Source organism: Urocampus carinirostris, chromosome 8 (genome assembly GCF_059441175.1).
Source record: "Urocampus carinirostris isolate Australia breed hairy pipefish chromosome 8, RoL_Ucar_1.0, whole genome shotgun sequence".
NCBI classification, from domain to species: domain Eukaryota; kingdom Metazoa; phylum Chordata; class Actinopteri; order Syngnathiformes; family Syngnathidae; genus Urocampus; species Urocampus carinirostris.
The window spans coordinates 264,553-290,284 of NC_142356.1; the positions used below are offsets into that span (position 1 = coordinate 264,553).

The 25,732-nt window shown below is 45.3% G+C and overlaps 1 protein-coding gene across 3 annotated transcripts in view; it reads left to right on the forward strand.

The window, feature by feature from the left end:
- Window positions 1-25,523, forward strand: part of crebbpa (CREB binding lysine acetyltransferase a) — a 46,153-nt gene extending 20,630 nt beyond the window's left edge. Inside the window, exons 6-31 of one of the 3 annotated variants that reach the window (XM_088341199.1) lie at window positions 95-364; window positions 901-994; window positions 1,886-2,023; window positions 2,205-2,322; window positions 2,398-2,563; window positions 3,566-3,628; window positions 5,412-5,533; window positions 6,631-6,846; window positions 9,058-9,390; window positions 9,622-9,801; window positions 11,649-11,808; window positions 12,348-12,466; window positions 12,546-12,785; window positions 12,857-12,945; window positions 15,008-15,088; window positions 15,867-15,923; window positions 16,112-16,189; window positions 16,260-16,327; window positions 16,437-16,587; window positions 18,010-18,156; window positions 18,235-18,348; window positions 18,416-18,581; window positions 19,725-19,892; window positions 20,937-21,098; window positions 21,169-21,450; window positions 22,374-25,523. In XM_088341199.1, the coding sequence (XP_088197325.1) occupies window positions 95-364; window positions 901-994; window positions 1,886-2,023; window positions 2,205-2,322; window positions 2,398-2,563; window positions 3,566-3,628; window positions 5,412-5,533; window positions 6,631-6,846; window positions 9,058-9,390; window positions 9,622-9,801; window positions 11,649-11,808; window positions 12,348-12,466; window positions 12,546-12,785; window positions 12,857-12,945; window positions 15,008-15,088; window positions 15,867-15,923; window positions 16,112-16,189; window positions 16,260-16,327; window positions 16,437-16,587; window positions 18,010-18,156; window positions 18,235-18,348; window positions 18,416-18,581; window positions 19,725-19,892; window positions 20,937-21,098; window positions 21,169-21,450; window positions 22,374-24,566 (5,975 nt within the window). In that variant the 3' untranslated portion in view covers window positions 24,567-25,523. The remainder of the gene's footprint in view (window positions 1-94; window positions 365-900; window positions 995-1,885; window positions 2,024-2,204; window positions 2,323-2,397; window positions 2,564-3,565; window positions 3,629-5,411; window positions 5,534-6,630; window positions 6,847-9,057; window positions 9,391-9,621; window positions 9,802-11,648; window positions 11,809-12,347; window positions 12,467-12,545; window positions 12,786-12,856; window positions 12,946-15,007; window positions 15,089-15,866; window positions 15,924-16,111; window positions 16,190-16,259; window positions 16,328-16,436; window positions 16,588-18,009; window positions 18,157-18,234; window positions 18,349-18,415; window positions 18,582-19,724; window positions 19,893-20,936; window positions 21,099-21,168; window positions 21,451-22,373) is intronic. The other 2 variants (XM_088341200.1, XM_088341201.1) reach the window with 2 other exon arrangements.
- Window positions 25,524-25,732: the final 209 nt, after the last annotated feature.

A 25,732-nucleotide genomic window follows, 5' to 3' on the forward strand; every position in this document is an offset into this window, starting at 1 on the left:
ACCCACCTCCCCGGGACAACCATCTCGCTGTCGCGTCTGCTGTGCCAAATTGAAAGCGCTTAACCGAATGCTGTTTCGATCTTTTTTTGTTTAGCGATGCTGAGTTCTCCCAACGCCAGTCTGCAGAATCCCATGTCGACGGGCGGCGTGGGTCAGTCCAGCTCCCCCAGCATCAATACCTCGACCCCCATCGACCCCAGCTCCATGCAGAGAGCGTACGCAGCACTCGGGCTGCCTTACGGTAGCCAAGCTACCGGGCAGGCTCCATCCCAGCAAGGTTCCGGCCCCGGGCAGCCCGCGGGTGCGCCCAACGTTCAGGCCCAGCAACAGCTTCCCCAACAGATGAGATCCATCAACGCACTTGGTAGAGTGGAAGCTTCTTTTATTTTGCTTTGTGTCAGGTTGATTGGCCGTTCCCAATTGTCCCTAGCTGTGAATGAGCGAGTGAGTTGAATGTCTCTGTGTGTGCCCTGCGACTGGCTGGTTACCAGTTCAGGGTGTTCCCTGCCCACTGCCTCCACACCCTAAAAAGATGGAAAAAAAGAAGTTTATTAGAGCATGTCCAAGAAATCTAAGAGCTTATCATAGGATGCAATGGTGAGGTCATCCAGAAGATGGCATCAGCAAGTTCAAACGTTCCAGCACCTTGAAAAGAGGAAAGCAAAAAGAAGGTGGCGATAAATCGGCTAAATACTTGATAGTCGTGCTTCGAGACTGGCCTAAGTTGTAATAGTGCATTGAAAAATGGTTGGCCACGCAGGTATTCAACAGAGAGAGTAGAAAAGATGAGAAATAGAAAGGTCGCTGGAGAGCCATTCGCCGCTGCACCCATCTTGTAAATGACAGCACTTTGAGTTGCATTTGGTGTGTCATACATTTTGATGTTTGTTGTCATTGCAGGTAACCACATGGCTCTCGCAGGTGCATCAATGGCCACTTCTGAACAGACCAGCCTACATACTGACCCTCTTTCCAATTCACTCAACGCTAACAAGTCAGTGTTTTTGCCACGAGTACTCAGTGTTTTGCATAGAATTCCTCAGACCCCGGTGGGCGGACAGTCTATGGGGATCCGGGGGCTGTTGTCCGGGGCGTGAATTAAAAAAGAGTTTTCTTTTTTTTTTCCCCACATACAAAAGTTGTTATACAAAAAACATAAAAAAATGGGGAAAACGTTTAAGTTGACGGGTATGATCTTGTAAAGCGTCAGTTATTAGTGATGGGAATTCCTTTCAGCTTAGCTCTCAAACAGATTGTCAGATTTTTTTGGGTGCCTTAACTGATATACTACCAATAATAATGTAACATTATCATAAAATAATTGAATAAAAGCCATGTTATTCTACCATATTTTACTAGCCTGTATTTTTATAGTCCACAGTAAACTTTAAATGAATTGAAACTTCTTTATACAACTTTAATGTCAACTATACAACAAAATAAAATCAGAAATATTAACACTTCGGTTCTATTTAAAAAAGTTTTGGATACAAGAACCTTTAACTATTTCCCATTCAACTTCTAACCGATGTTGACTTAAACACACCGAACAATGTTTTGGATCAATTCATGTCATTGAAATGTGTCAAAATAGGGATAATTTACTTTCTTTGAGTTTTTTTTAAATTTCTTTTTTGTTTTCCGTATTGCAATCTCTCCTAAACCGTTCCTGTGCTCGATGTGCTGCTGCAGCAGTCCCCTTTCCCTCTGTTTAGCGAACAAAAATACTCAACCAATTAACTAAAAGTGAGTTTGAGGACAAAAAAAAGTCAATAAATGTAAGCCAGAGTTTTGATATGAGATGGAAAACACTATTGACGATTTTCAATGCGGCACCGCGACATGACATGTCGTTTCTCACCTCTTTTTTTTCCCTCCGTTTTAGTCAACTGTTATCAGATGGCTCATCCGTAGGTTCACTGGGCAACCTACCCACCGCCGCACCCATCTCCGCAACGGGCACTAGGAAAGCATGGCATGAGCACGTCACCCAGGATTTGCGCAATCACCTCGTACATAAGCTGTAAGTGGCAAGAGACGGACTTTTTTTTTTCTTAAGAAAAGGAAACCTCGCCCGTAGACGGTTAGAACGACTCCACCTGCGCTCTGAAGCTTTTAAATGTTGGGATTTGCCGCGAGGGACGAGGCATTTTTACGGGATGGTTTTCCAGGCCTCGCTTTCAATGCCCGTGTCCCCCCCGCAGAGTGCAAGCCATATTTCCCACCCCGGACCCGGCAGCGTTGAAGGACAGACGAATGGAGAACTTGGTCGCTTACGCCAGGAAGGTGGAAGGCGACATGTACGAGTCGGCCAACAGCAGGGTAGGCGCATCCCGAACGATTCTGAATGACGCCTTGGGAAAAATAATAACCTCATATTCCCTTCATCTCGCCTAGGACGAATACTATCATTTTCTGGCGGAAAAAATTTACAAGATCCAAAAAGAACTGGAAGAAAAGAGGCGCTCACGGTTACAGAAACAGATCATCAATCAGGCGCCCATGGTGGCCCAGGGCGCCCAGCAAGCCGGTCTCTCCCAGCCGTTAGGCCCCAGGCCACAGAGTGAGTAGAAAATATGACGGGATCCGTATCGACAGGGTTCGTACGGGTGCTTGAAATCCTTGAAAATGCTTGAATTTTGATGTTGATTTCAAGATCTAGAAAATGCTTGAAATTGTTGCCATCGCCATGTTTCTTTGCAGTCCGACTCATTCGATCAGGCAATACATAAAGCCATTTTAAAGTATGTGAAAATGACACCGACCCGCCTGCCCTTGTGGCTTGTCATTATAGCGTTGTCATGTGAAGCATTTTCGCATCCTACTGGTTGCACCTGAGAGGGCACCTCTATTTAGAAAACCGGTTATTTTGTCTCGGCTCACTGAGAAGAGCTGGCTCTTTCGGCTCCCAAACGACTCCTCAGATTTTTATTTTTGGATTATCATCATCATCTCATCAGCTGCACCGCTTATCCTCAGTAGGGTCGCGGGGATGCTGGAGCCCATCCCAGCAATCATCGGGCAGTGGGCAGGGGACACCCTTGACTGGTTGCCAGCCAATCGCAGGGCACACGGGGACAGACAACTCACTCGCTCAGTCACACCTAGGGACAATTTGGACTGGCCAATTCACCTGAAATGCATGTTTTTGGAACGTGGGAGGAAACCGGAGTGCCCGGAGGAAACCCACGCAAGCACGGGGAGAACATACAAACTCCGCACAGTAAGGCCGGGAGCTGGATTTGAACCCACTTAGGAGGTTCCCACGACCTCAGAACTGTGCCGCACACGTGCTAACCACTGCTCCGCCGTGCTGCCCCAATTTTGGATTATTTTATATTATCAACAACAAAACATTATGCACCAAATGATATAGTAATTAGTCCTTTTATATGCATAGGAAACATAAATGAAATTATTCACAGATCGACAAAAACAATTGGGAAATACCTAACAATTTTACATTTTTACACGCTACCACACGTTCCTTCTTTGGTGGTTTAGCTCAGTGCCAAATTGATGACACTACAGATATGCAAATGTTGTTTTTCTCTTGTGTTTTTAGACGGACCCAATCCTTTGCCTAACATGCCAAATCAAATCATGAACCGCATGCAGGTTTCCCAAGGTACGTCTTTGCTTTACACTTCACCCCTGGGATACAACATTACTCCATTCTGGGAACAGGAATTGCTAAGTGAAATTGTTGTATAGCAGAGGAGAAAAAGCTATTGCAATCATTGAATGCGCGCCTAACCCCCAGTATAGATACTCAGTACATAGTAAGTACTACTTATGTGTAGTATACACGTGTATGATTACCTAACATTATGAATAAATATAGAAGTAAAGGATAAAATGAAATATTAACCTTCGATGTGAGGTGACTTGAGCTGGTACAGTGGAGTAATGGGTGGATGCAGACAGAGTGACGGAGACAGTGGATTAAAAGTAAAACTCATTTTTAAATATCGACTTGCATGAATTGTCATGGCCTCAGAAGATTTGCTTGCTTTACTCGGCTCCCTTTTTTAAATAATAGTCCCGATCGTTGATTGGTTGAATATAGGCAACTTAATGAGGGTAGTGATGTTTGTGCCTTCTTTGTATTTCTTGATCATCACTAGCTTTGTTACTACGGTCATTATGTTTTTGCTTTTTCCTTTAACACCACTGCAAGATTGGGGACCGATACAGACGGCACAAAAAATTTAAATGATCGTACTGCAAACTAGCAAAGTGTTTACGAAGCACAAGCGATTCTGAACTGGACAAAAAAAAAAAGGAATGCATTATGGGGGAGAGTTCAACCAATAACATATCAGCATTTTCAACCTATTGCAGAAAGGCATTTGATATGATGTCGACCAATAGAAGACTGGTCATTTGTCACACGCATGAGCACCAGAAAGTTTACATTTTGTAAATATTTGGGCGTACAAAAGAATTGGTTGTTGATGCGATATAGTGGCGAAAAGGCCGAATAAACTTATTCCACACCGTAAAGTGAAATTGTCATAAGGTAGGGACGCCGTATCCCAGGGCTCTCCTTGACATTTCATTGAAACATCTTTTTCATTTGGAAGAAACTAGAATTGGTTTTTAACTCATCCAGTGATCTGTCATATAAATATGTTTTCAGAAGCATTTTTTGAGTGCCAAAACGTAAAAATACATTTTGTTTTCTTTGAAACTATCTTGAAGGGTTTGGCGCAGCTCATCAGTAAATATCAAGCCTTTGGGAATGATTTTGTTACAAAAAATGGCCATGAGATGACAGGAGTGGATTTGATCGAATCTTTGTCAGCACATTCGAGGCGTCGTGAGAAAAGCCAATATATATGGATAAGGACGGACGGACGCTTCAACAGAGGGTTTTTTTTTTTCTTTCTAAAAAAGATAACAAAGTCCCTTTCGGCGGAGAGGGGTGAGGTTTCGTGCCCGTCCGCAGTAACGTGACTGAAATGGTGCGATCGCTTTACCGGAAACATCAGCCGCTGAAAAGTTCTTGCAAAGTTCTTGCGTAGGTTCATTGTTGCGTTTTTGCAGGAAAAGTGCCATGTTTTGTTAAGATATTGGAGATGTTACAAAAAAGTTGTGCTTGGAATGCAATCTTTTACAAAAAGCTGTTTTTCTCAGAAGTTTTTTTGGGAAACTAGTATTTTCAAAAAAACTCTAGAAACCTTTTTTCTGATGAAATATGAGAGCTGAAGTTTTCTTTTGATATATGCCTTATTCCTATGTAGCTGCAGAGCAAAATTTTCTGTAGGCCCTCAAAAATGGGTCAAAATGTTAAAAATTGGCTGGCACTGGCTCTTCCCGTTTAAGAGAAATGTCTGGCATTGAATGAGTCAAGTCTGCTGTTTTTTTTCCCCCCAGCACATTTTGAATTTTCGTGTTGTTTCCCATAGGAATCAATCAGTTTAATCACATGGCCCTGCCCAACGCTCAGATGTCCCAGCCCGCATTGGGCGCTCGTGCCGCCTCACCGATGAACCACCCGCAACAAATGAACATGGGCTCTGTTCCGGCGGTGAGTTAAGCCAAGTCACCGCAGCGTCTCGGTTTCATCCTGATCTTAAATGTAGTCTTCCCATGTAGGGGTGGACCGTTTAGCGGGCAGCCCGCTTACCAGCGTCAGCATTTTTTATGATATTTTAGCCTCTCTAAAGCAGCCAATCTCTCTCTCTCTCTCTCTCTCTCTCTCTCACTCTCACTCTCACTCTCACTCTCACTCTCACTCTCACTCTCACTCTCACTCTCACTCTCACTCTCACTCTCACTCTCTCACTCTCACTCCTTTCTCCCCGCGCCTTCCGATCGGATAAGCGTTTCCGACTCCAAACTCTGCAGATGACAAACCGCGGCACCTCTGCCGACTCCCCGACACGTGAATCAAGCCGCCGATAATATCGAGGTTTTAAAAAGTCTGCTGTGGTAGAAATGCGAGCGTGTGATTGAGAGCCAACAAAGTGTCGTTAACTTGTCTAATGGAAGCATATTCGGGTGAAGACATTTATTAGCTTTTATTATACCATCGGTTCGTCAGTAAAGCGTGAATGTCTGTGATTGAGAAATAGCGTAAAAAGCACGCTGAAGTGGTAGGTTGAGCTGTTACCCTAACAGGAGTTTGTCAATCTCTCTCTGAAACGTGAGTGCCGACACTTTTTAATTCGATAGCTCCGTTGAACTTTCCTTTGCTTTTTGCACTTTTTGTTTTAAGTTAATTTAAGTCATGTAGGTTGTATTGACATTTGTATCTATTTGTTGGAAAAATACAACAACAGTAAGTTATTTACCTTTTATAGGACTTTTATTTCCTGCACTGCAGGTTTTGGTTTAAGTGAAAGATTAGTCATGTTAATATCCAATTGTGAAAGGTTTCAGAGAGCCTTTAAGGATTTATTTTAATTCATGACAAATATTCTTTGTTGCCATATTGATCAATTTCTCGCGCCAATTTTGAATCTTTAGCAAATTAATATCGGTCATCTGCCTCCTCCTAATTCTGATAATCGTCCCAGAAAAACCTGTGTCGGTCAATCCCTTTTCACATGTCTCATTTTCACGTCCGTTGCGATTAAAGAAGGTCAAGTACGTCTCCATATGGAATGTGCGTTTGCTTTGCAGGTGGGGATGTCCCCCTCCCGGATGCCCCAAGCCCAGGGTATGCTAGCCAGTCACAATAGTGGCAACAACATGGTGGGGCAGACCGCCAACCAGGGGCAGTTTGTCGCTCAGACTCAATTTGCTCCGGGATCGAGCGCCGTCTCCTCAACGGGCACCGTGAACGTCACCTTGGGGGCCGGGATGGCTCAGCCGCCGGCACAGGCTCCAGTTACTCAGGTGAGGCCTCAATGTGGACTTTGCACTCGTTTTGTGATGGGTTGGGATGACATTTACACATTTACTTTATTATGAATCGAGCACTCACAAAGGTTTGTTATAATTGTTTTATGCCAAGGTAATACTTGACGCTCCAAGGTTTATTCCCTCCCACCCCCATATCGACCACTGAATGTAGCCCTCCGCACATGCGCAGTACATGAAATACATACCAAATGGAGGCCTTTTCATCAGCACAGGATACGTGCGCATTGTTCACCCAAAACAGTGGGAGTAGCAGTACGAGTTTGAAAGGAGCGAGAGAAGGTTTTATAAGTTGAGATGCGTTTTCGGAGTGGCCATTTACAAAAAGACTATGCCCAGCTGTTGTGAGTACGGGTGCATGAATCGCAATTTTTGGGAGCACGCTTTTTTTGTAATTCCAAGAGGAAACGGGCCTTTTCAAAAGAGCCGTCGGAGCCTGCGGTTGCAAGCCATTAAAAGAACCGACTGGACTGAGGACGTGATTAGGCATGTCTGTGTTTGCAGGGCCTATTTTATATTGGATGAGCTGTATTGGCGATCTGGTTCGAATTGACAAGAATGCTGAATGCCTAAAGTGTGATAGTGAGAAGCATGATAACTGTCAGGTTTTTTTTTTGTACAACCAATGCCTTTTACAGATTGTGAGTTTGCCACCACTGGTGCAAGCTGGTTGATCTTTTAACTTGCTGGCATAAAAACACAGTTTACTTGTTACTTACCTAATTTGGACCAACTTTGTATATGGTGTGAATGTTTCTGGAGATGAAAAAGAATTTGGTGTTGGTATGGTAGAGTGGAAAATGCCATGAAAAGGAGCTGAAAAAAACCCACCTTATTCCACATCGCAAAGTGAAAACCTTGTAAGGCGGGATCGCTGTATCCTGGGTGCTTAATACTAAAGTATTATGCTTCTGTTCTTGGGCTGCACGATTTTGGACAAAGACTTAATTGCAATTTTTCAGACCTAAATTGCAATTTCGATGATATTTTTTCGATTTTAAAAGAAAAGTGCGTTTTTTGTGCTTGTTTTTTTCCAGGGAGAACATAAACATAGTGACATGCAAACGTAACTTGAGATACCATACTTAAAGACAGAGTTACAAATGATTAACTATGGATGTAAAAATGAAAACAGAATTGCAGTTGAATAAATGATCTTTATTGTCATTATACAACAGGACAACGAAATTGGAGGGTTATTGCTTTCAGTGTAAATAAACGATTAAGGGGCTGCCAAGCCACACTCGAGAGTCGGGTCCCCGCGACTTTTGATTCAAATACAAGAGTCTCAAATGTAGCGGTTTTACACAAGGGGTAGCTCCAAGTCGTCCGCTTTATTGGAGATGGATTTGGCGTTTATGACTAGCCGAGTTCGGCAGTAGTGGTTTAAGAGTCGTTAGCCTAGCCGTTAGCTTTGCCATCCGATTCCGCTTCCCTCAATTCCTGGACGCGATAAAAATTCAAGAAGCACCCGCCGGTGATCAACTTTTCCTTGCGCATTTTCTGACTTAATTCGGAGTCCGATTTCATTTATGGATTTACTTTTAATGTAACGAGCCGGTAAAGCGACGAGCTGTGGCGTTTGTTTTGGTGGCCACTTGTGTAGGCGCTGTTTAGCCGACTGGCAGATGACACCAGCCCACACGTCATGCAAACTTTATTGGTTGGTGCCATTACAACCTGCTTCTGATTGGCCGGCGACGGTAAACCCCGATATGTGACAATTTTTATTGGCCAAATCTTTCCCATCACTCAAAAATAAAATGGACCTATGAATCGTTGAAAAAAAGCAGTGGTTTGCGGTTACAATTCGGTTTCGGTTAATCGTGCAGCCTTATTCTACACTAATCATACCTAACAACCCTGGCAGGTAGGTAAAAGGTTTGCTTGCACGCCTCTGTTTCAGCCATTGGGTCACATTGATCTTACAGCATTTTGACTTTACCAGCTCAAGAATGTATCATGAGGAACTTATGTCTCGTGTGTTTCTTCTGCATTGAAGATTACTTTTAAAGTTTTTTTTAATCACTACTAACTAATTCATTAGAGAAGATCCGTTTCCATTCTGAAGTGTTCTCTAATGAAAAAGCTGTGTGCGGTGTGCTGAGGGAGTGTCCGATGTGTTAACGGTGTCTGCTTTTGGTGTGTGCTTGTCCGCCGCCTTCCTATTGTGTGTGTCTTCTCTAGCAGCAGCAACAGCCGCAACAACAACTGCAACCGCCGCCGCCGCAGCAGCAGCATCATCAGAGCGCTAACCTCCCCTTGGCTCCCTCGCTGGGCCCTCAATTAGCTTCTTCCCAAACCCCCTTGCACTCCAGTCCAGCGTCCGCCGCTTCTTCCTCCGCCTCCTCGGCCGGGACGGGCGCTCACCCGCCCCAGTCCTCCAGCCGTAGCGCCACCCCAACCCTGTCGGGCCTGGCGTCCGCCACGGGCGCCACCCCGCCCCGTCCGAGTCAGCCCCAAACCCAGGCGGAGACTCCCTCCTCGGCACAGCCCTTGCCTCAGCTCCCCGCCACACCGGTGAGCCTGAGCTCCTTACGCATGCCCTCCCCTGCAAAACTCGCTCTCACCTGCCGAGCCGTCCGTCCGTCCGTCCGTCCGTCCTCACTGTCTGATCATTTCATTTCACCCGTTGCATTTTTAGGAGAACCGCGAACATGGTCGGATGTTTATCTGTGCCATGCATGCAACTCTTTTAACTCAGTCTCAAACGCGCGTCACGGCTAAAGTGTTTTTCTTTTTTTCTTGCAGCTGTCTCAACCGGGGCCTAGCCTGGACAATCGGGTTCCCACGCCGGCCTCTGCCGCAAGCGCCGACCCGCACTCGCAGCACATCGCCGCCGACTTGCCCGTCAAGGAGGTCGAAACCGAGCCGAATCAAGACAAAGCCGAATACGAGGCGGCCGGCGGCAAAATGGAACCCAAGATGGAGGTCAGTCGATTTCCAGAATAGAAAAGTCCTTAGAGCAGTTCCTAAAATGAACGCATGTGCGAGAGCACGCTGCCCAGGTTAAAGCTAAGATCGGTCCCAAAAAAATCCAGACCGACCCGGCCCGAGGGTAAAAAAAAAAAGCCCTTGTCTGCCGACCCCCACCGATGAACTTGATTTTGAGGACCATGCCCCCAGAGTAAACTTGAAACTGCACTTTAGCACTGAAGTGCAGCTTGGGTTTACTTGGGGCTCACTCCCTCAAATAGAGTGTGCACTTTGGCATTGAAGTACGTGCAGCGCCTAAGTACAGTGCAGAAGTGTAAAAGTACTGTTGCTACAGAATAATATTTCTCAAGTAGAAGTAAAAAGTAGTAATCCAAATAACTACTTGAGTAAAAGTAAACGCACCAAACAGCATGCACGGATAAAAAAACCGCAAGAGAGAGGAAATGGGAATGAAGACTCATTTTCTTGGGTCTCTTTAATTGCTCTTGTCTTACATTCAAATAATTTGCAAATGATTTGAATATAACAGTCAACCAAAGTAATTACATACAGTTCTGTATTGTGCAACCCACTAAATGAATCCACAAACTTAAGAATGTTCACCGTTGTTCCAAGTGACGCTAATAGACTTTGTGCAATTGCTCAGGCCCTTGGAAGCAGAAATGTCAAACACAGTTTGGCTTTGTGGCCGGATTCAGACGTTCTGTTCTCTGGCGGACCCGATCAGTAAAAGATTGTCAACTCCATATTTTAAGCTTTGTTTTTCATTTTTATGCTTAGATTGACAACCTACCCTGCGCATTATAATCACGGATGACTAGGAATCTTTTCTAAACACATTTATTCACAAACGATTTTCATGTTTGGCATTAATTGTGTTAACTGATATATTTTAACAGTCTAGTTCATGCAGTTTTATACATGAAACAACTCCCTACTCAACTCAACACTGCACTCTAGCAGCTGGAAAGACCATTTTGTTTTCATTTCTTTAAAACTCATAACTTAATATAGAGATGAGACACTCAATTATGTACGTTTTTGTAGTAAAAAGATGAATAATCGACGTTATTAATCAAGTCACATTCATTTGTATAGCCCTCAATCGGAACATGTCTCCAAGGGCTGCACAAACCACCATTACAATATCCCGTGATCTAAAAGCTACACGAGGGCAAGGAAAAACTCAAAACCATCAGCATGAGGAAGATGTAGAAACCTTGGGAATGGGTTTACACATTAGGTAATCCCCCTAACAGGATGAACAGGCTGCAGTGGATGCTGCCTTTGACACTGTGGACTATAATATCTTATTAGATTGGCTGGAAAAGTAAACTAGTCTCTCGGCAACTGTCCTCGTGGTTAAGATCCTACTTCTCAGACAGGACACATTGGGTTGGATACTGGAATTTGACCTCTGAGCCCTTCATTCTTACCAGGGCTCGGTACTAGGTCCCCTTCTTTTCAGCCTTTGTATGCTTCCGTTAGGTGATTTCAGATTTAATTTCGCCCTTGGTTCCTGCTCTGAGCCTTTTTTTTGGAAAATGCTGGTCAACTAGTAATTCCAAGAGCCAAGAAGAAATCCACGGACTTGAGCGTTCTCCATTTGGGTCCTGGTGCTGAGGAATCTGTACAGCCCTTTGAGACTTCTTGCGAATGAAGAGTTATACAATTAAACACGACTGGACATGTTGCAAGGGCATCAACAGACAATACATAGTCAACAGTAACACAACATTAACATCGGTCTCCAGGAGCAAACATTTTTCGTGCAGGAAATTCGTTATGGAAAAAAAACATTTCTCGTGAATCCCTAGTTAACGGTTTTCTTTACATAATAGACGGAAGAAGACTCGAGTTCTTCAGCGGTAAAGAAGGAGTCGGAGGAAAAACCGGAGCAAATGGAGGTGGATGATAAAAAGACTGAAGTGAAGGCAGAGCCCAAAGAAGAAGTCGAAGGAACCACCAGAACGGGCTCTTCTTCACCTTCTCGGAAAAAAGGTCAGTCCGAAAAGTTATGATTTTACAATTTGAGGGCAAAAAAGATTGATTACAACATAGTGTACATTGTTTACAATAAGACTAGACACGGAACTCCAGGACACACAAGTCATAAAAATGTCCTCCAGAGTGGTCAAATCGCAGCTCATGTTTTACTGGGCTTTGTTGGTGACTCTCGTTGAAGCTCTCTGTGCAAACCAAACTCGTTTCAGGTTGTTGTATGCGGGGTTCGTACGGAGGCTTGAAATCCTTGGAAATGCTTGAATTTTAATGTTGTGTTTTCAAGGTAGGGAAGATGCTTAAAATTGTTGCCATCGCCATGTTTTTTGGCACTCCGAGTCATTAGATGACGCTATGAATGAAAATGGCGTCGACACGCCTGCTCTGCTTTGTCTTGTGAAGCAAATCCCCCCAACCCCCACCCATTGAAGCTACTGGACCCATTTAAAAAAAATGCCCTTTAAAGTGCTTTAAGAGTGTAAATTTGGCCATGAAATAGGTGTACCAAAACCCGCGTGTGTGTTTTTGTCTTCCTCCAGTCTTCAAGCCTGAAGAGTTGCGCCAGGCCCTCATGCCGACTTTGGAATCCCTCTACCGACAGGATTCCGAGTCCTTGCCCTTCAGACAGCCAGTAGATCCAATGCTCCTGTGTATTCCTGTAGGTAGAACACGGAAACGGGCTTCACACGTCGCAACTCCGCTCCGTAATCCAGGTTTTATCCTTTCTCTCTCGGTAGGACTACTTCGACATCGTCAAGAACCCCATCGATCTGTCCACCATTAAACGCAAACTGGACACGGGCCAGTACCAGGATCCTTGGCAATACGTGGATGATGTCTGGCTGATGTTCAACAACGCCTGGCTGTACAATCGCAAAACCTCGCGCGTCTACAAGTGTTGCTCCAAACTGGCGGAGGTTTTCGAGGCCGAGATCGACCCCGTCATGCAGAGCCTAGGCTACTGCTGCGGGAGGAAGGTATTTTCCATCGGCCCCCGTCCCTTTCAACACTTTCCAGACGTTTTCATCATTTCTTTTTCTTTGTGCAGTTTGAGTTTTCCCCCCAAACGCTGTGCTGTTATGGAAAACAGCTCTGCACCATCCCGACTGGAGGCACGTACTACAGTTACCAGAACAGGTATCCAGCAAACAGTTCTATCTACCTACCCTGGTCATATCCCTCGAGATGGGTGACCGACAGCAAGACAAACACATACAATAACAAAGAAAATAAAAGGGAAAAAACACACGCAAACATTTTTGGACCATGGCCAACCCAAATGCGTTCCCAAAGACCCAAACAAGTTAGGCACCTTGCTTATTTGCTTGTCCCTCCACCAAACAGTTCACATTGCCTAAATTGGAGCAATTTTGAATGCTGCCTATCAAGTCACCGAAATAGCAGAAAAGCAAAATAACTATATATAATAGCTGAGAGACGGGCACTGAAAAAGCTGCGGTCAATCATGGACAATCCATCACATCCACTACACAGCATTATATCCAGACAGACGAGCAGCTTCAGCGACAGACTGCTGTCACTGTCTTGTACCACGGACAGACTGAAGATATCTTTTCATCCTCATGCCATGAGGCTCTTTAACTCCACCCGGCCCCACCAGGCCCACATTAAACCACACCCCCTACATTGCGTATTACCGTATTTTTATTGCAGTGTGTATTTTATGTAGCACTATTTAAATACTCTATACAACACGCTACAGTGGGTATTAGCACGTCACATTGGGCATTTGTATATTGTATTCTTTTTGCTTTATTATTGTTTTCAGTGCAGGGATGCTGCTGGAAATGCGAATTTCCCTTAGGGGATGAATAAAGTATCTATCTATCTATCTATCTATCTATCTATCTATCTATCTATCTATCTATCTATCTATAACAAAACTTGATTCCCTACCTAATGTAGTGCTCCGTTGCACCACCTGCAGTAAGAAAGCTGTATCAACAGCCATTTTCTCCTTTCACGTTGCTCAGTAGGGGTGGGAATATTTGGGTACCATTACTTGTGCAATTGTATCAGAGCAAAAGCCAGGATTGAATTCATTCTCACCACAGTTCATGCAAACCCACAAAACAGCAATCCTAATGACTACTAGCAATTGAATTGAATCGAATTGTCTAATTTGTCATTAATAACAACTTGACGGTGTATACAACAAGATCACACATGGCAGTCCTGGGTCAACATTCGAGAAAGACTCGGAAGAGAAAATTAACATTAAAGGCTGCCAGGATAAATAGGCAAAATTATGAACAACTTAGTGCTTAGAGACTGGTTTAGTTTTTTAATGGTGCAATGAGAAATTAATGCACCGTAGCAGTGCAATTAAAAGTAAAGCATTAACAATTAGCAGCCACAAAAATTCCCAAATAAGTTGAGCAAATATATATTCTCAGTTTTGCGCATTTGTTGAGATCGATGCGATGGCCCTGGGGAAGAAACTAAGAGACTTGAAGTTTCTCGAGGTTTTGGTTGCTTTTTATTTGCGAATTTCACCTTTAAATGTCACGTTTCTTTATAGAACTAAACTAAAGTGAGGAATTTCGGTTGGGTTTTAAAAAAAAAAAAATCAAGGCGAAAACTATCATTTTCCTATCACTGATGAAAAACAAATCCCCAGTTAAAATAACAGAAAAATATTTCCCGCACTTTTGTTCCGTCGAACGCGATCATAGTTCCATTCTATTTGAAGTGAAATCGGGTCCACATGCTTTTGGATGAAGCTGGCAAGTTGGTGGTTGATAAATAGCAGCAAAAAAAAAAAAAAATCCTGCCGACTGTCGCCACCTGCAGTAAAAAAGCCGTATCAAGAGCCATTTAGTGTTTATATTTCAGTGCGACACAACCGGCATATAACGTTGCTTTTGTGTAGTTTCTGATGGACTTGGCCTAAATCGAACGACTTGAATGAGAAACTGTTTTTGTACATCTGCCTGCACAAGAGTGTGTTAAGGGATCTCGGAACTAAATCTTGCTTCTCAGTTCTTTCTACCTATTTGACATTTTTATCGTGGCACTTCTAACGTTCATGAACCTATTAAGATTGGTTCAGGTCCATGAATCAAAAGAAATCCCCTATAGAGCAACACCCTTTTTTTGAAAATAAGACTTTTTTTGTTTCTTTAGACAAGCAACCTGTGACGCTTAGGCATTTTCTGACTGAAATTTCCTTCTCCAGGTATCATTTTTGCGAAAAGTGCTTCAATGAGATTCAGGGAGAAAGTGTGACGTTGGGAGACGATCCTGCGCAGCCACAGACGTAAGTCAATAAACAACATGCGGATCACGGACCAATGATGTACAATTTTGTCTTATTGATATTGAACATCGACTTCTTTATTAGGCAGTGCTCCTCAAATATTTTCCGTCTCGCGCTCCTTTCGGAAGAAGAAATCCTCTCGCGCCCCCCAAGATGAATCTATTTTTTAAAGCGATCGCATAATATTGGTGGGGACAAAAAAGATTGCTTTATATTTATGGTAACTCATCACCTCGCTCCGTGACAAATCTACGCCTTTCTGCACATTTTTGCTGAAGAAAAACTCGAGCCGTGATTCGGTTGTCGTGTCTTTAAGTGTCGGCTTAATTTATTCGAATTCGTGCTGTCGACTGTGAACATTTTTAACATAGCAAGCGCATTGGTAATTGCTCGTCCCCCAAGGCCACAATGAAGTGCTTCGAGAGGAGACTTTTGTTTGTCTCTTTGCCTCATACACATTGCTTATGCTCTTGTCTTTAATACACTGTGTGTAAATGTAAACAAAACACTCTGGCTTTTAGAACCTCACTGCCCCCTCTTGTAGTGGAGGTGCAATTGCACTTTATTCTGGGAAAGTTAAAAAAAACAAAGTTCCCTTAAGTCGAACGTGCCCGCGCCACCCTCGATGCCCCACTATTTGAGAACCACTGTCTTAAGGCGTCAATGTCAGCCAACTAGTTATTATTTTACAAAGAGAATAACTTATCTGTCACTGTTTCCACCTGTTTATTTTATCTTCATGTTTTTGACCTCCACAATTCTCTTATTTTGTTGGTAGGATGATATCAAAAGATCAGTTTGAAAAAAAGAAAAACGATGTGCTGGAACCTGAGCCGTAAGTAGATGCAAACCACACACTTTTTACTTGGTAGTTTTATGGATGGGACTCTTGAAACTTGACCCTCATTTATATGAATGAAAAACAAACTTAATAAGGGTCTTATTGCCTGACCTCGACCTTTCGCCTTCCAAATGTATCATTGTTGAAGTATGTACGATTTTAAATGTTTGTTTGCTCTTTAGGTTCGTTGAATGTAAAGATTGCGGACGGAAAATGCACCAAATTTGTGTTTTGCACTACGAGGTTATTTGGCCATCGGGGTAAGACGTCGATCCCGTGCGACATAAAAAGTCACCTGTACTCTTTGTCATGATTGTATTTTATCAACAGATTCATTTGTGATAATTGCTTAAAAAGGTGCGGGAAAACACGGAAGGACAACAAGTTCTCAGCCAAAAGTGCGTCTCGTTTTCTATTCGTCGGCCATTTTGATGCGTCATATTTTTTTAAGGCCTGATGAGGAATACTTTTGTCCTTATCCTTTTTCTTCTCGTGTTGACAACGTAGGGCTACAGTCGACACGACTAGGGATGTATATTGAGGATCGTGTGAATAAATTCTTGAAGAGGCAGAACCACCCGGAAGCCGGCGAGGTCTTTGTTCGGGTGGTTGCCAGCTCTGACAAAACCGTGGAAGTGAAACCGGGCATGAAAACCAGGTGAGGTCACCATTGACCAGCATGTGTCTTTTACCTTTTGTGTACTGTTAGAGCTGCAGCAAAATGCAGCAGACACCCGGGATACGATTTGAATCTGTTCTGAGATGCGGATTGCAAAGTGAAATTGCCGTTTTCCACAGGATAGGAACCTATGCTAATTAGCTCATGAATTCCTAACCCCCGGTACCTCCAATAAGGAACAAAATAGTAAAAAGTCAAGGCATGTTTATTTGTATAGCCCTTAATCACAAGAATTCTCAAGAAGTCTATTATTACACCAACGCCTGATCTAAAACCTTCATGAGGGCAAGGAAAAATGTAAAACTTCAGCATGAGGAAATGAATTAGCCTTGAGAAGGGGCCACACATGAGGTGACCAGGCTGCAATGGAGGTTGCAAGGTTATCAACAAACAATACACAGACATCAATAACATGAAATATTGGTCATTCATAAATTGTACGAGTGTGTTTCCAGCCTAGATTTAAACAGTTCAGCTGAGGTTGCAGATAGAATCTCAGAGGGCTGAGCATTCTACAGCACAGCAGGCCGAATAGAGAATGCTTTTGAACTTGCGGATTTCGTCTTGGCTCTTGGGATCACTAGCACACCACCGTTTTCCAAGGGAGGTTTCCGAGCAGGAACATGTAGGGAACGAAATCTGAAAGATATGAAGGGGGCAAGTCCATGCCTAATTTTGTATAGTACCTGCATCTTAAACTGACATGGAGCCAGTGCAGCTCAGCCACAATCAAGGGAATGTGAACAAACTTTCTCGTCTTAGTTAAAAGCCTCGCTGCGGCATTTTGTACCAGCTGTAGGCTCTTGAATTTGGACTTCGGGAGAGCGTAGTGAGTCAGTAAGTGCTACTTACGCGAAAGATTTTGTTGTCAAAGTCATAGAGTGGGGAAAACCTCGTCACCCACATAGCAATGTTTAAACATCAGGGCAGGAACGCTGTAACCCGGGGGTCTGTGATGAAACGGAACAAAAATAGACAACATCATCTTCGGTTTAGAAAAATGCCCCAAATAATACCCTGCCTTAAAGTTTAGATTTACAAGATTAAAAAGCCAGTTTATAGCAAATGACTAAATATGTATTTTCTTTGAAATTTGGGACATTGAATAAAAAACAAGCAACGTGCATTTTAAATTGAATGTGTCGATTTTTTTTTTTGTACGTTTTATTTTACAAATCGGTCATTGTCACAATATCAAACAGTTATATTTATACCAAATGCGCACAATTATTATTATCGTTACGTTGTTGTTTGCGGTTATTTTTTGACGCGATACGATTGTCTAAGAACCGCATTTGACCGAAAAACGGGGTTATTAATGCTACTCGAAAAAAAACTCTTTACCCCTTCTTAAATATGATATTCAATGTCGGAATACTAATTTTCCCTGGACGGTTTCAGGTTCGTGGATACAGGCGAGATGCCGGAGACCTTCCCCTATCGAACCAAAGCACTTTTCGCATTCGAAGAGATCGACGGCGTCGACGTGTGCTTCTTCGGCATGCACGTTCAGGAGTACGGCTCGGAATGCTCCTTTCCCAACACCAGGTCCGTACTTGGTCGCCTTCTGCTCGGCGGGGCCGGCGGGGATCCAAACCGTTAAATTTTCCGTTTCTCCCTTGGCAGACGAGTCTACATATCGTACCTCGACAGTATTCACTTCTTCAAACCTCGAGTTTTAAGAACGGCAGTGTACCACGAGATTCTCATTGGTTATCTTGAATACGCCAAGAAACTCGGGTAATTTCTACAATTTCTACGTTCCGTGCGGATCTCAGATCTCACCTTTTTTTGGTCTCGTCGGCAGCTACGCTCAGGGCCACATTTGGGCGTGTCCACCGAGCGAGGGCGACGACTACATCTTCCACTGTCACCCTCCCGAGCAGAAGATCCCCAAACCCAAAAGGCTTCAGGACTGGTATCGGAAAATGCTGGACAAGGCCTTCGGAGAAAGGATCTTGCACGACTACAAGGTTGCTAGGGAAAAATGCATCCGTCATTCATCAACATGTTTACCTTGATTTAAGAATCCACCAATAAAACTTTGCCGAAACTGAAACGTACTTAATTTGCACTGATTTGCTAAAGTCAATCTAAAATGAAAATAACTTATGTTATAATATTTGTATATGCATTACATTTGTTAAATTATAAAATGACAAACCAAAAGGCAACCGAGTGCGAGAAAACTTTTGACAACAGAGCGATCCGGGAAAAGTAAAACTGCTGAAAGTTTGAAATCAAGAGTAACACGAGAAAGTTAATTCGACTTTGAGATGATCTTGAACGATTTATCACTTGTAGCTTTTACACTGCACAATCTCACTCTTATTTCCTATTTTTAAGTACCTATTTTTTTACGGTCGGACTGGATGTCACACAGTATGTATTCAAGTCAAGTCAAGTTCCATTTATTTCTGACGCCCTTAATCACAAAAATGTCTCAAAGGACTGCACAGGATTACAATGACACAATTACCTGATCTTCAACCAGCATGCGCGCAAGGAATAACTCAAAAACCTCAGCGTGAGGAAAAAAGAGAAACCTTGAGAAAAGACCTGACATGTGGTAATCCCCCTTCCAGGATTGACCAGGGTGAATCACAATTAGCATTACTGTACACAGAATTGTAAACATTAGGTAAGATGTTGAAAATGTCCGGGAAGTGCATGACAGCAACGTCATAAATTGAAACAGCTGAAGTGTAGAGATTTCTCTCTCTAGTATTAGCTTGTAAATATTAGCCTAAGTCTGACTAGTGGCTAATAAAAACGCGGGAGGAAAAGGACACAAAAATTGTAGGGGAAATTTCCTGTTGGTTAAAGCTTGGCGGCAGACCTTCATCTCTTTCTGGTGTGCAAAATGAAAAATAAGCACCCACATCGTGCACAAACTCGCCCCCGAGTCATGCCAGTTTTGAAGGGCTCACTTTAGACATATTGTCATCACATCATTTTTTTTTTTTTTGGAAAACCTATTTGGGAAAATCTTTTCTTTTCGGCCGTAACCAAAAATGCAGTCTCTGTCATTTTTGGCGGAAATGTCTTAAGTCCTGATCATCCCCAATTTTAGCTCTGAATATATTCTAAACCTAGGCCTTTCTTTTTCCTCTCAGGATATTTTCAAACAGGCGACCGAGGACCGCTTAACCACCGCCAACGAGCTGCCGTATTTCGAAGGGGATTTTTGGCCCAACGTCCTGGAAGAAAGTATCAAGGAGCTAGAGCAGGAAGAGGAGGAGAGAAAGAAAGAGGAGAACACCGCTGCCTCAGAAACTCCAGAGGTGCGTCTGCAGTCTTCACCTTCTATTACTGTGGGATTTGGTCTTCAAAGAAAAATCCTGACCATATGTCCTTTTAGTTATTCATTGATTGATTGACATTTTTCTTGGTTTCCACTGATCATCATTGACAACATTCCGACGCATTTAAGATCAACAGCTTTGATAAACGATTGACAAAACAGAAGGAAGAAAAGGGACGACAGGAAAAAGCCGGGGCTTATTTTCGTCCCGTCATCTCGACGATCGATACTTTTCACATTAATCGTGTCGTGTCATCGGATTTGATCAGATATTGCCTTTTGTTATCATGCCATCAAGAGGTCATCCTTGGTCTATTTCTCTCGTTGACTGTTCTAAAGCTTTATGTCAAGACCGTGTTCCCCAGACATATAGCGGTCCAACTTTCGTGTCCTCGGGTCATTGCAGATTTTAAGGTACATCGCAGAATTTCTGCGTCACCTTAAGTGTGCCGGTACACTCAAACCAATTGGCGAACTGCCTTTCCTTTTCTCTGAACAAATCATTTTTAAGACTCGTGTGAGACAAATGACCTTGTACACATTCCGTTTGCTAGCAATATGATCTGGTTCAAGAACGAACAACGTCTTTGCGAAAATTGACACGGTTGAACTGTTTCAAGGAGGATTTTATCCGTGTAACCAAAATCAACCAAGCACCGTGTTCGTTTGCCTCAAAATCGCGCGCCATTGCTGCTTCTCTTGCGTTTATAACATGTTCTCGTACATGTCTTGCCAGATGCATGGACTTGCACGACACATGCGTGGATACTCATGAGGCTTTTTAGTGACAAAGTTGGTATATCATCCATCTCTGTACTTACAAGTCACACTGTGCTTAGGGGCATACAAATATTTGTGCAGTAATGGGCAGAAGTAAATAGATTCCTTGTGCTACATTAAAGTACTTATATTTTGTTACCAATTGACGGTGACTATGGAACTGACGGACAGCGGAAAATGGAGGGAATTGTGTCGATGAATCTGACAAAGAAACACAAACACTCACACTAAATGTTGCTCCTAGGGAACCCCAAGCGATAGCAAAAACGGCAAGAAGAAAAATAACAAGAAGACCAACAAAAACAAGAGCAGCGTGAGTCGAGCAAACAAGAAGAAACCCGGAATTCCCAACGTAGCAAACGATTTGTCTCAGAAGCTTTACGCCACCATGGAGAAGCACAAAGAGGTAAAGTTTGATTCGTTTGGACCAATCCGTGAGCGTGATGTGAAAACGTCCACTTCTCCGTCTTCCTTAGGTGTTCTTCGTCATCCATCTCCACTCCGGCCCGATGGTCAACACGTTGCCCCCGATCATCGACCCCGACCCCCTGCTGTCCTGCGACCTGATGGACGGGCGTGACGCTTTCCTGACTTTGGCCCGGGACAAACATTGGGAGTTCAGCTCTCTCAGGAGGTGCAAGTGGAGCACCATGTGCATGCTGGTGGAGCTCCACAACCAAGGCCAGGACCGCTTTGTTTACACTTGCAACGAGTGCAAGCATCATGTGGAGACGCGTTGGCACTGCACCGTTTGCGAGGTGAGCGGAATATTCTTTGTTTTTCCATTTCACGGTAGACCCGAAATACAAAATGGATCTGTTCAGAGCTGGGGGCCGCAAAGGGAAGTAGCCGTAAAGCTGGGGATATGCTAACCAGTTCCGGAACACCTGGTAACTCTGAAAAGAAACATCAATAAAAAATAGTAACTGTTAAGCCCTACTTCTGTTAAATATATCTGCATCTTATTGAAATGGCATTAGAGATAAATATATACGTAAAGAAAGAATGACATTAGGTTTACCTTTGTTGTGACGTGACTTGAGCTGACACAGTGGAGTAGCGCGTGGATGCAAAAAAGGGCGGGGACGACGGATTTTAATTGAAACTGACTGTCTCTTAGAAAATGTCCTTTCATTATTCGCCACCTAATTTATAGTTCTAGTTCCGATCATATATTTGATAGCGAGGAGTAGCCATTCGTGTGCTTTCGTCAGACTTCTAGATAATCATAGGCTTTGTATCTATGTATATTTTGTTTTTGCGTCTCATTGAGCATCACTCGGACCAGAAGCAATAAATGGACTACAAACTTGTCCTGCCAACTTGTAAAGTTTACGAATAAGACGAGATTCTGAACTGACGGGAAGATAAAGGCATTGTCGGAGAGAGTTTAGCCAATAGCACATTAGCATTTTCAAAGCTGATCAACTTAAAAATGAAACTTATCATACACAGGAACACTGCAAATTTTTAATTTTTCAATGTTTTTTTCGGCACGCGGGATAATTTGTTGTTGATGTCGTATAGTGGAGAAAATGCGAGGAGGGATCAAAAAATCATTGAATTCTACACACCAAAGTGAAAATGTCTTGAGGCAGGGACATCTGATATCTCCGGTGTCCACTTAATTTATTTCTAAGAAGCAATTTAACAAACCCGGTCTTTCCGTTTCTCCCCTCAGGACTTCGACCTTTGCATAAATTGTTATAACGCAAAGGGCCACGAGCACCAGATGGTGAAATGGGGCCTGGGCCTGGACGACGACAACAACAGTCAGAGCGGCGAGGCCTCCAAGAGCCCGCAGGAAAGCCGGCGCCTCAGCATCCAACGCTGCATCCAATCGCTGGTCCACGCTTGCCAGTGCCGCAACGCCAACTGCTCGCTGCCGTCCTGCCAGAAGATGAAGAGGGTGGTGCAGCACACCAAGTTCTGCAAGCGGAAAACCAACGGCGGTTGTCCCGTCTGCAAGCAACTCATCGCCCTGTGCTGCTACCACGCCAAGAACTGTCAGGAGAACAAGTGTCCCGTGCCCTTTTGCCTGAATATCAAGCACAAACTCCGCCACCAGCAGCTGCAACACCGGCTGCAGCAGGCTCACCTCATGAGGAGGAGAATGGCCACCATGCAGGGTAGGACCATGCCGCTGCCGTCCCCGCCGGCCTCGGCCGCGCCCGCCACCCCGACGTCCCACCAGCAGCCCAACGCTCCGCAGACGCAGCAGCAGCAGCCCGCGGTCGCTCAGCCTCAGCCCCCCGCCCCCACCGGCATCATGTCCCCCTCCTTCCCCGCCGCGCCCCGCAACGGGCAGCCTCAAGCGGCCTTGCCCCAAGGGAAGCCGGGACCCCAAGTCTCCCCCCTGCATCAGCAACCGTCCCCCGTTCCTCAGCCGCCTCACCCGCATCCCATGCAGCAGCAGCAGCAGCCCCCCCTCGCCGCCGTCAAGATGGCGCGCCACATCGAGTTGATGGCGCAGGCCCAACAGAACCAGCAGAACTATCTGGTCAACATGAACGGCCTGCCCATCAACCCTCAGCAGCAGCAGCAGCCGCAGCAGCAACAGCAGCAGCGTATGGCCGGCCCCATGCAAGCGTCCATGCAGATGGTCCCGGGCCCTCGGGGGCCGCAGGTCATGCAAGCCAACGTGGCCCCGGGTCAGTGGCCCGCCGGCGCCCCGACCATGCAGGCGGCGCCGACCCAACAGCAAGGCCTGGTCCCCGGCCAGCAGGCCATGAGCATGCAGAGGGCCATGATGGCGCCGGGACCGCAACCGCAAGGTCCGAGGATGCTCATCCCGCAGCAGCCAGGCGTCCGACCGCAAGCGCCGCAGCGAGCCGGCGCCATCGCCCCCAACGCCCTCCAGGACCTCCTCCGCACCCTCAAGTCCCCCAGCTCGCCCCAGCAGCAGCAGCAGGTCCTCAACATCCTCAAGTCCAACCCGCAGCTCATGGCCGCCTTCATCAAGCAGAGGACGGCCAAGTACCACGCCAACCAACCGCAACAGCAGGCGGGACAGCAGCCCGCTCTGCCCGCCATGCAGACCATGGCCATGCCCGGGGGCGCTATGCCCGCAGGAGCCGTGCAGCGGCCGGGGATGCCCCCTCAGCAGCAGCCGGCGGCCCAGGTCATGGCGGCCATGGGCGCGCAAGGGCAGCTGATGAACACAAACCCACAGATCCAAGAGTATCGTCGGCAGCTTTTAAGGCAGCAGCAGCAGCAGCAGCAACAGCAACAGCAGCAGCAGCAACAACAAGGAATGATGCCTCAGGGGCACCCCGGCCAGTTCCCCCCACAAGCCCAGTCCTCGGCCGCCACCTACTCCCAGCTGCGCATGCAGCAGCAACAGCAGCAGATGCAAGCCATGCAAGCGGGGCCGGGAGCCGCCGGGGCGCCCATGGGCCAGCTACCCCCCATGGCTCAGATGGCTCAGCCGGGCATGGGGATGGACCCCCAGAAAATGCTCCATCAGCGAATGCTCCAACAGCAGCAGCAGCAGCAACAGCAGGCTGTCCTCAAGCAGCAGATGGCTTCCCCTGCCCAGACCAACCCACTCAGCCCCCAGACCCACTTGCTCGCCAACCAGGTCCGCTCGCCCGCGCCCGTCCAGTCTCCGTGCCCGCCCTCGCAGCCGCCACATTCCAGTCCTTCGCCGCAGATCCAGAATCAGCCGCAGCCCTCCCCGCAGCACAGTTCCCCCCACCACGGACTCGGGGGCTCCCTTTCCGGCTCCTTGGAGCAGGGACATTTGGGGACGCCGGAACAAAGCGCCATGCTCCCCCAGCTGAACCCTCCCAACAGGGGGGTGCTCAACAGTGACTTGAGCATGGTGGGCGACGCGACGGGAGACACGCTGGAGAAATTTGTGGAGGGATTGTAGCATTTGCGCCGGACGGGGAAGAGCCCCGCTTCCCTCGGACTCTTGACCCCAGAGGGCTTCGTTTCTTCTTTCTATTACGGAGATCTTTTTTGTACCTGTATCAAAAGAAAATGTTGTCCAAACGAAGAAGAGAAAAAAATTCGAGTCCCCGCACCCCGCGGGAAGCGGTCGTTCCTCGCTGGAGGTTTTCGTTTCTTCCGAAGAAAAAAAAAATGTTCACGGGGTTTGCAATTCTCTTCTCGAGATACGATCGAAGTCGCAAAGAATATATTTTTTGGCTGGTGACCAAATGTGCTCATCCTTCAGTTTCTTTCGGGTGGAATTTGAGTGTGATTTCACACTGTCCTCATTTCTTTTTTTCTTTTTCAAAAATGTATATTGCATCATATTATTCATATCTTTTGTACCGTCAGAAAAAGTGTCGGGGTGCCGGGCCAGCTTTTCCTTTTCTTCTGTCGCGGCGGCCCGGGCGTTCGTGGTGTTCCGAGGGGCCGAGCGAGACCTCTTCCTTCTCTGTGTGTATGAAGAGCACTCAGTCGTATTCGAATAGGAGACGCGGGGACCGCTGGTGTTCCCGCCAAGACGCCCTTGACGGAGAAAACTCTTGTTTTGCGGATGTAAAGAATTGTTTCTTTGACATTAAAAAATGTCGTCCCGCCCTCCTTCAGCCCCATATAAATATTGTAAAGAGTCGGAGAAAGAGGCGCGATGATCGGCGACCCTTTTCGATCGGACGCTCTGAAGAAAAAGGCGCCGTGCGGGAAAAAAAAAAGCTTGAACGGGTGGGAAGTGTTGGCTTTTTTTCTCCTTATTGTAAATCCACATATTAAGCAAAATACTATAAATATAAGAGAGAAGGAAAACACTGTACAAAACTGATAAAAGGCTCATTTCTTACTTCTATACCTTATTGTTAAATAAACTGCAAGAGATGAATTTCCCTGTCGACTACGTTAAGGAGGGTCCCTCGTTCTTGTCTCATTCACCAGCGGGTAAAGGATGGAAAATGTCATTGGTAAGGAAAATTTCTGTCTGCATTTCTCTTTATCTCGAACAGAAGTCCGCAACTTGGAGGCCAGAGTAACCGTTTTGTTGCCGGTTAGCGCATAGGGCTATCAGTTTGCTGTTCCATTTTTTTTTTTACCGTGTCATTACCTTATGTTATT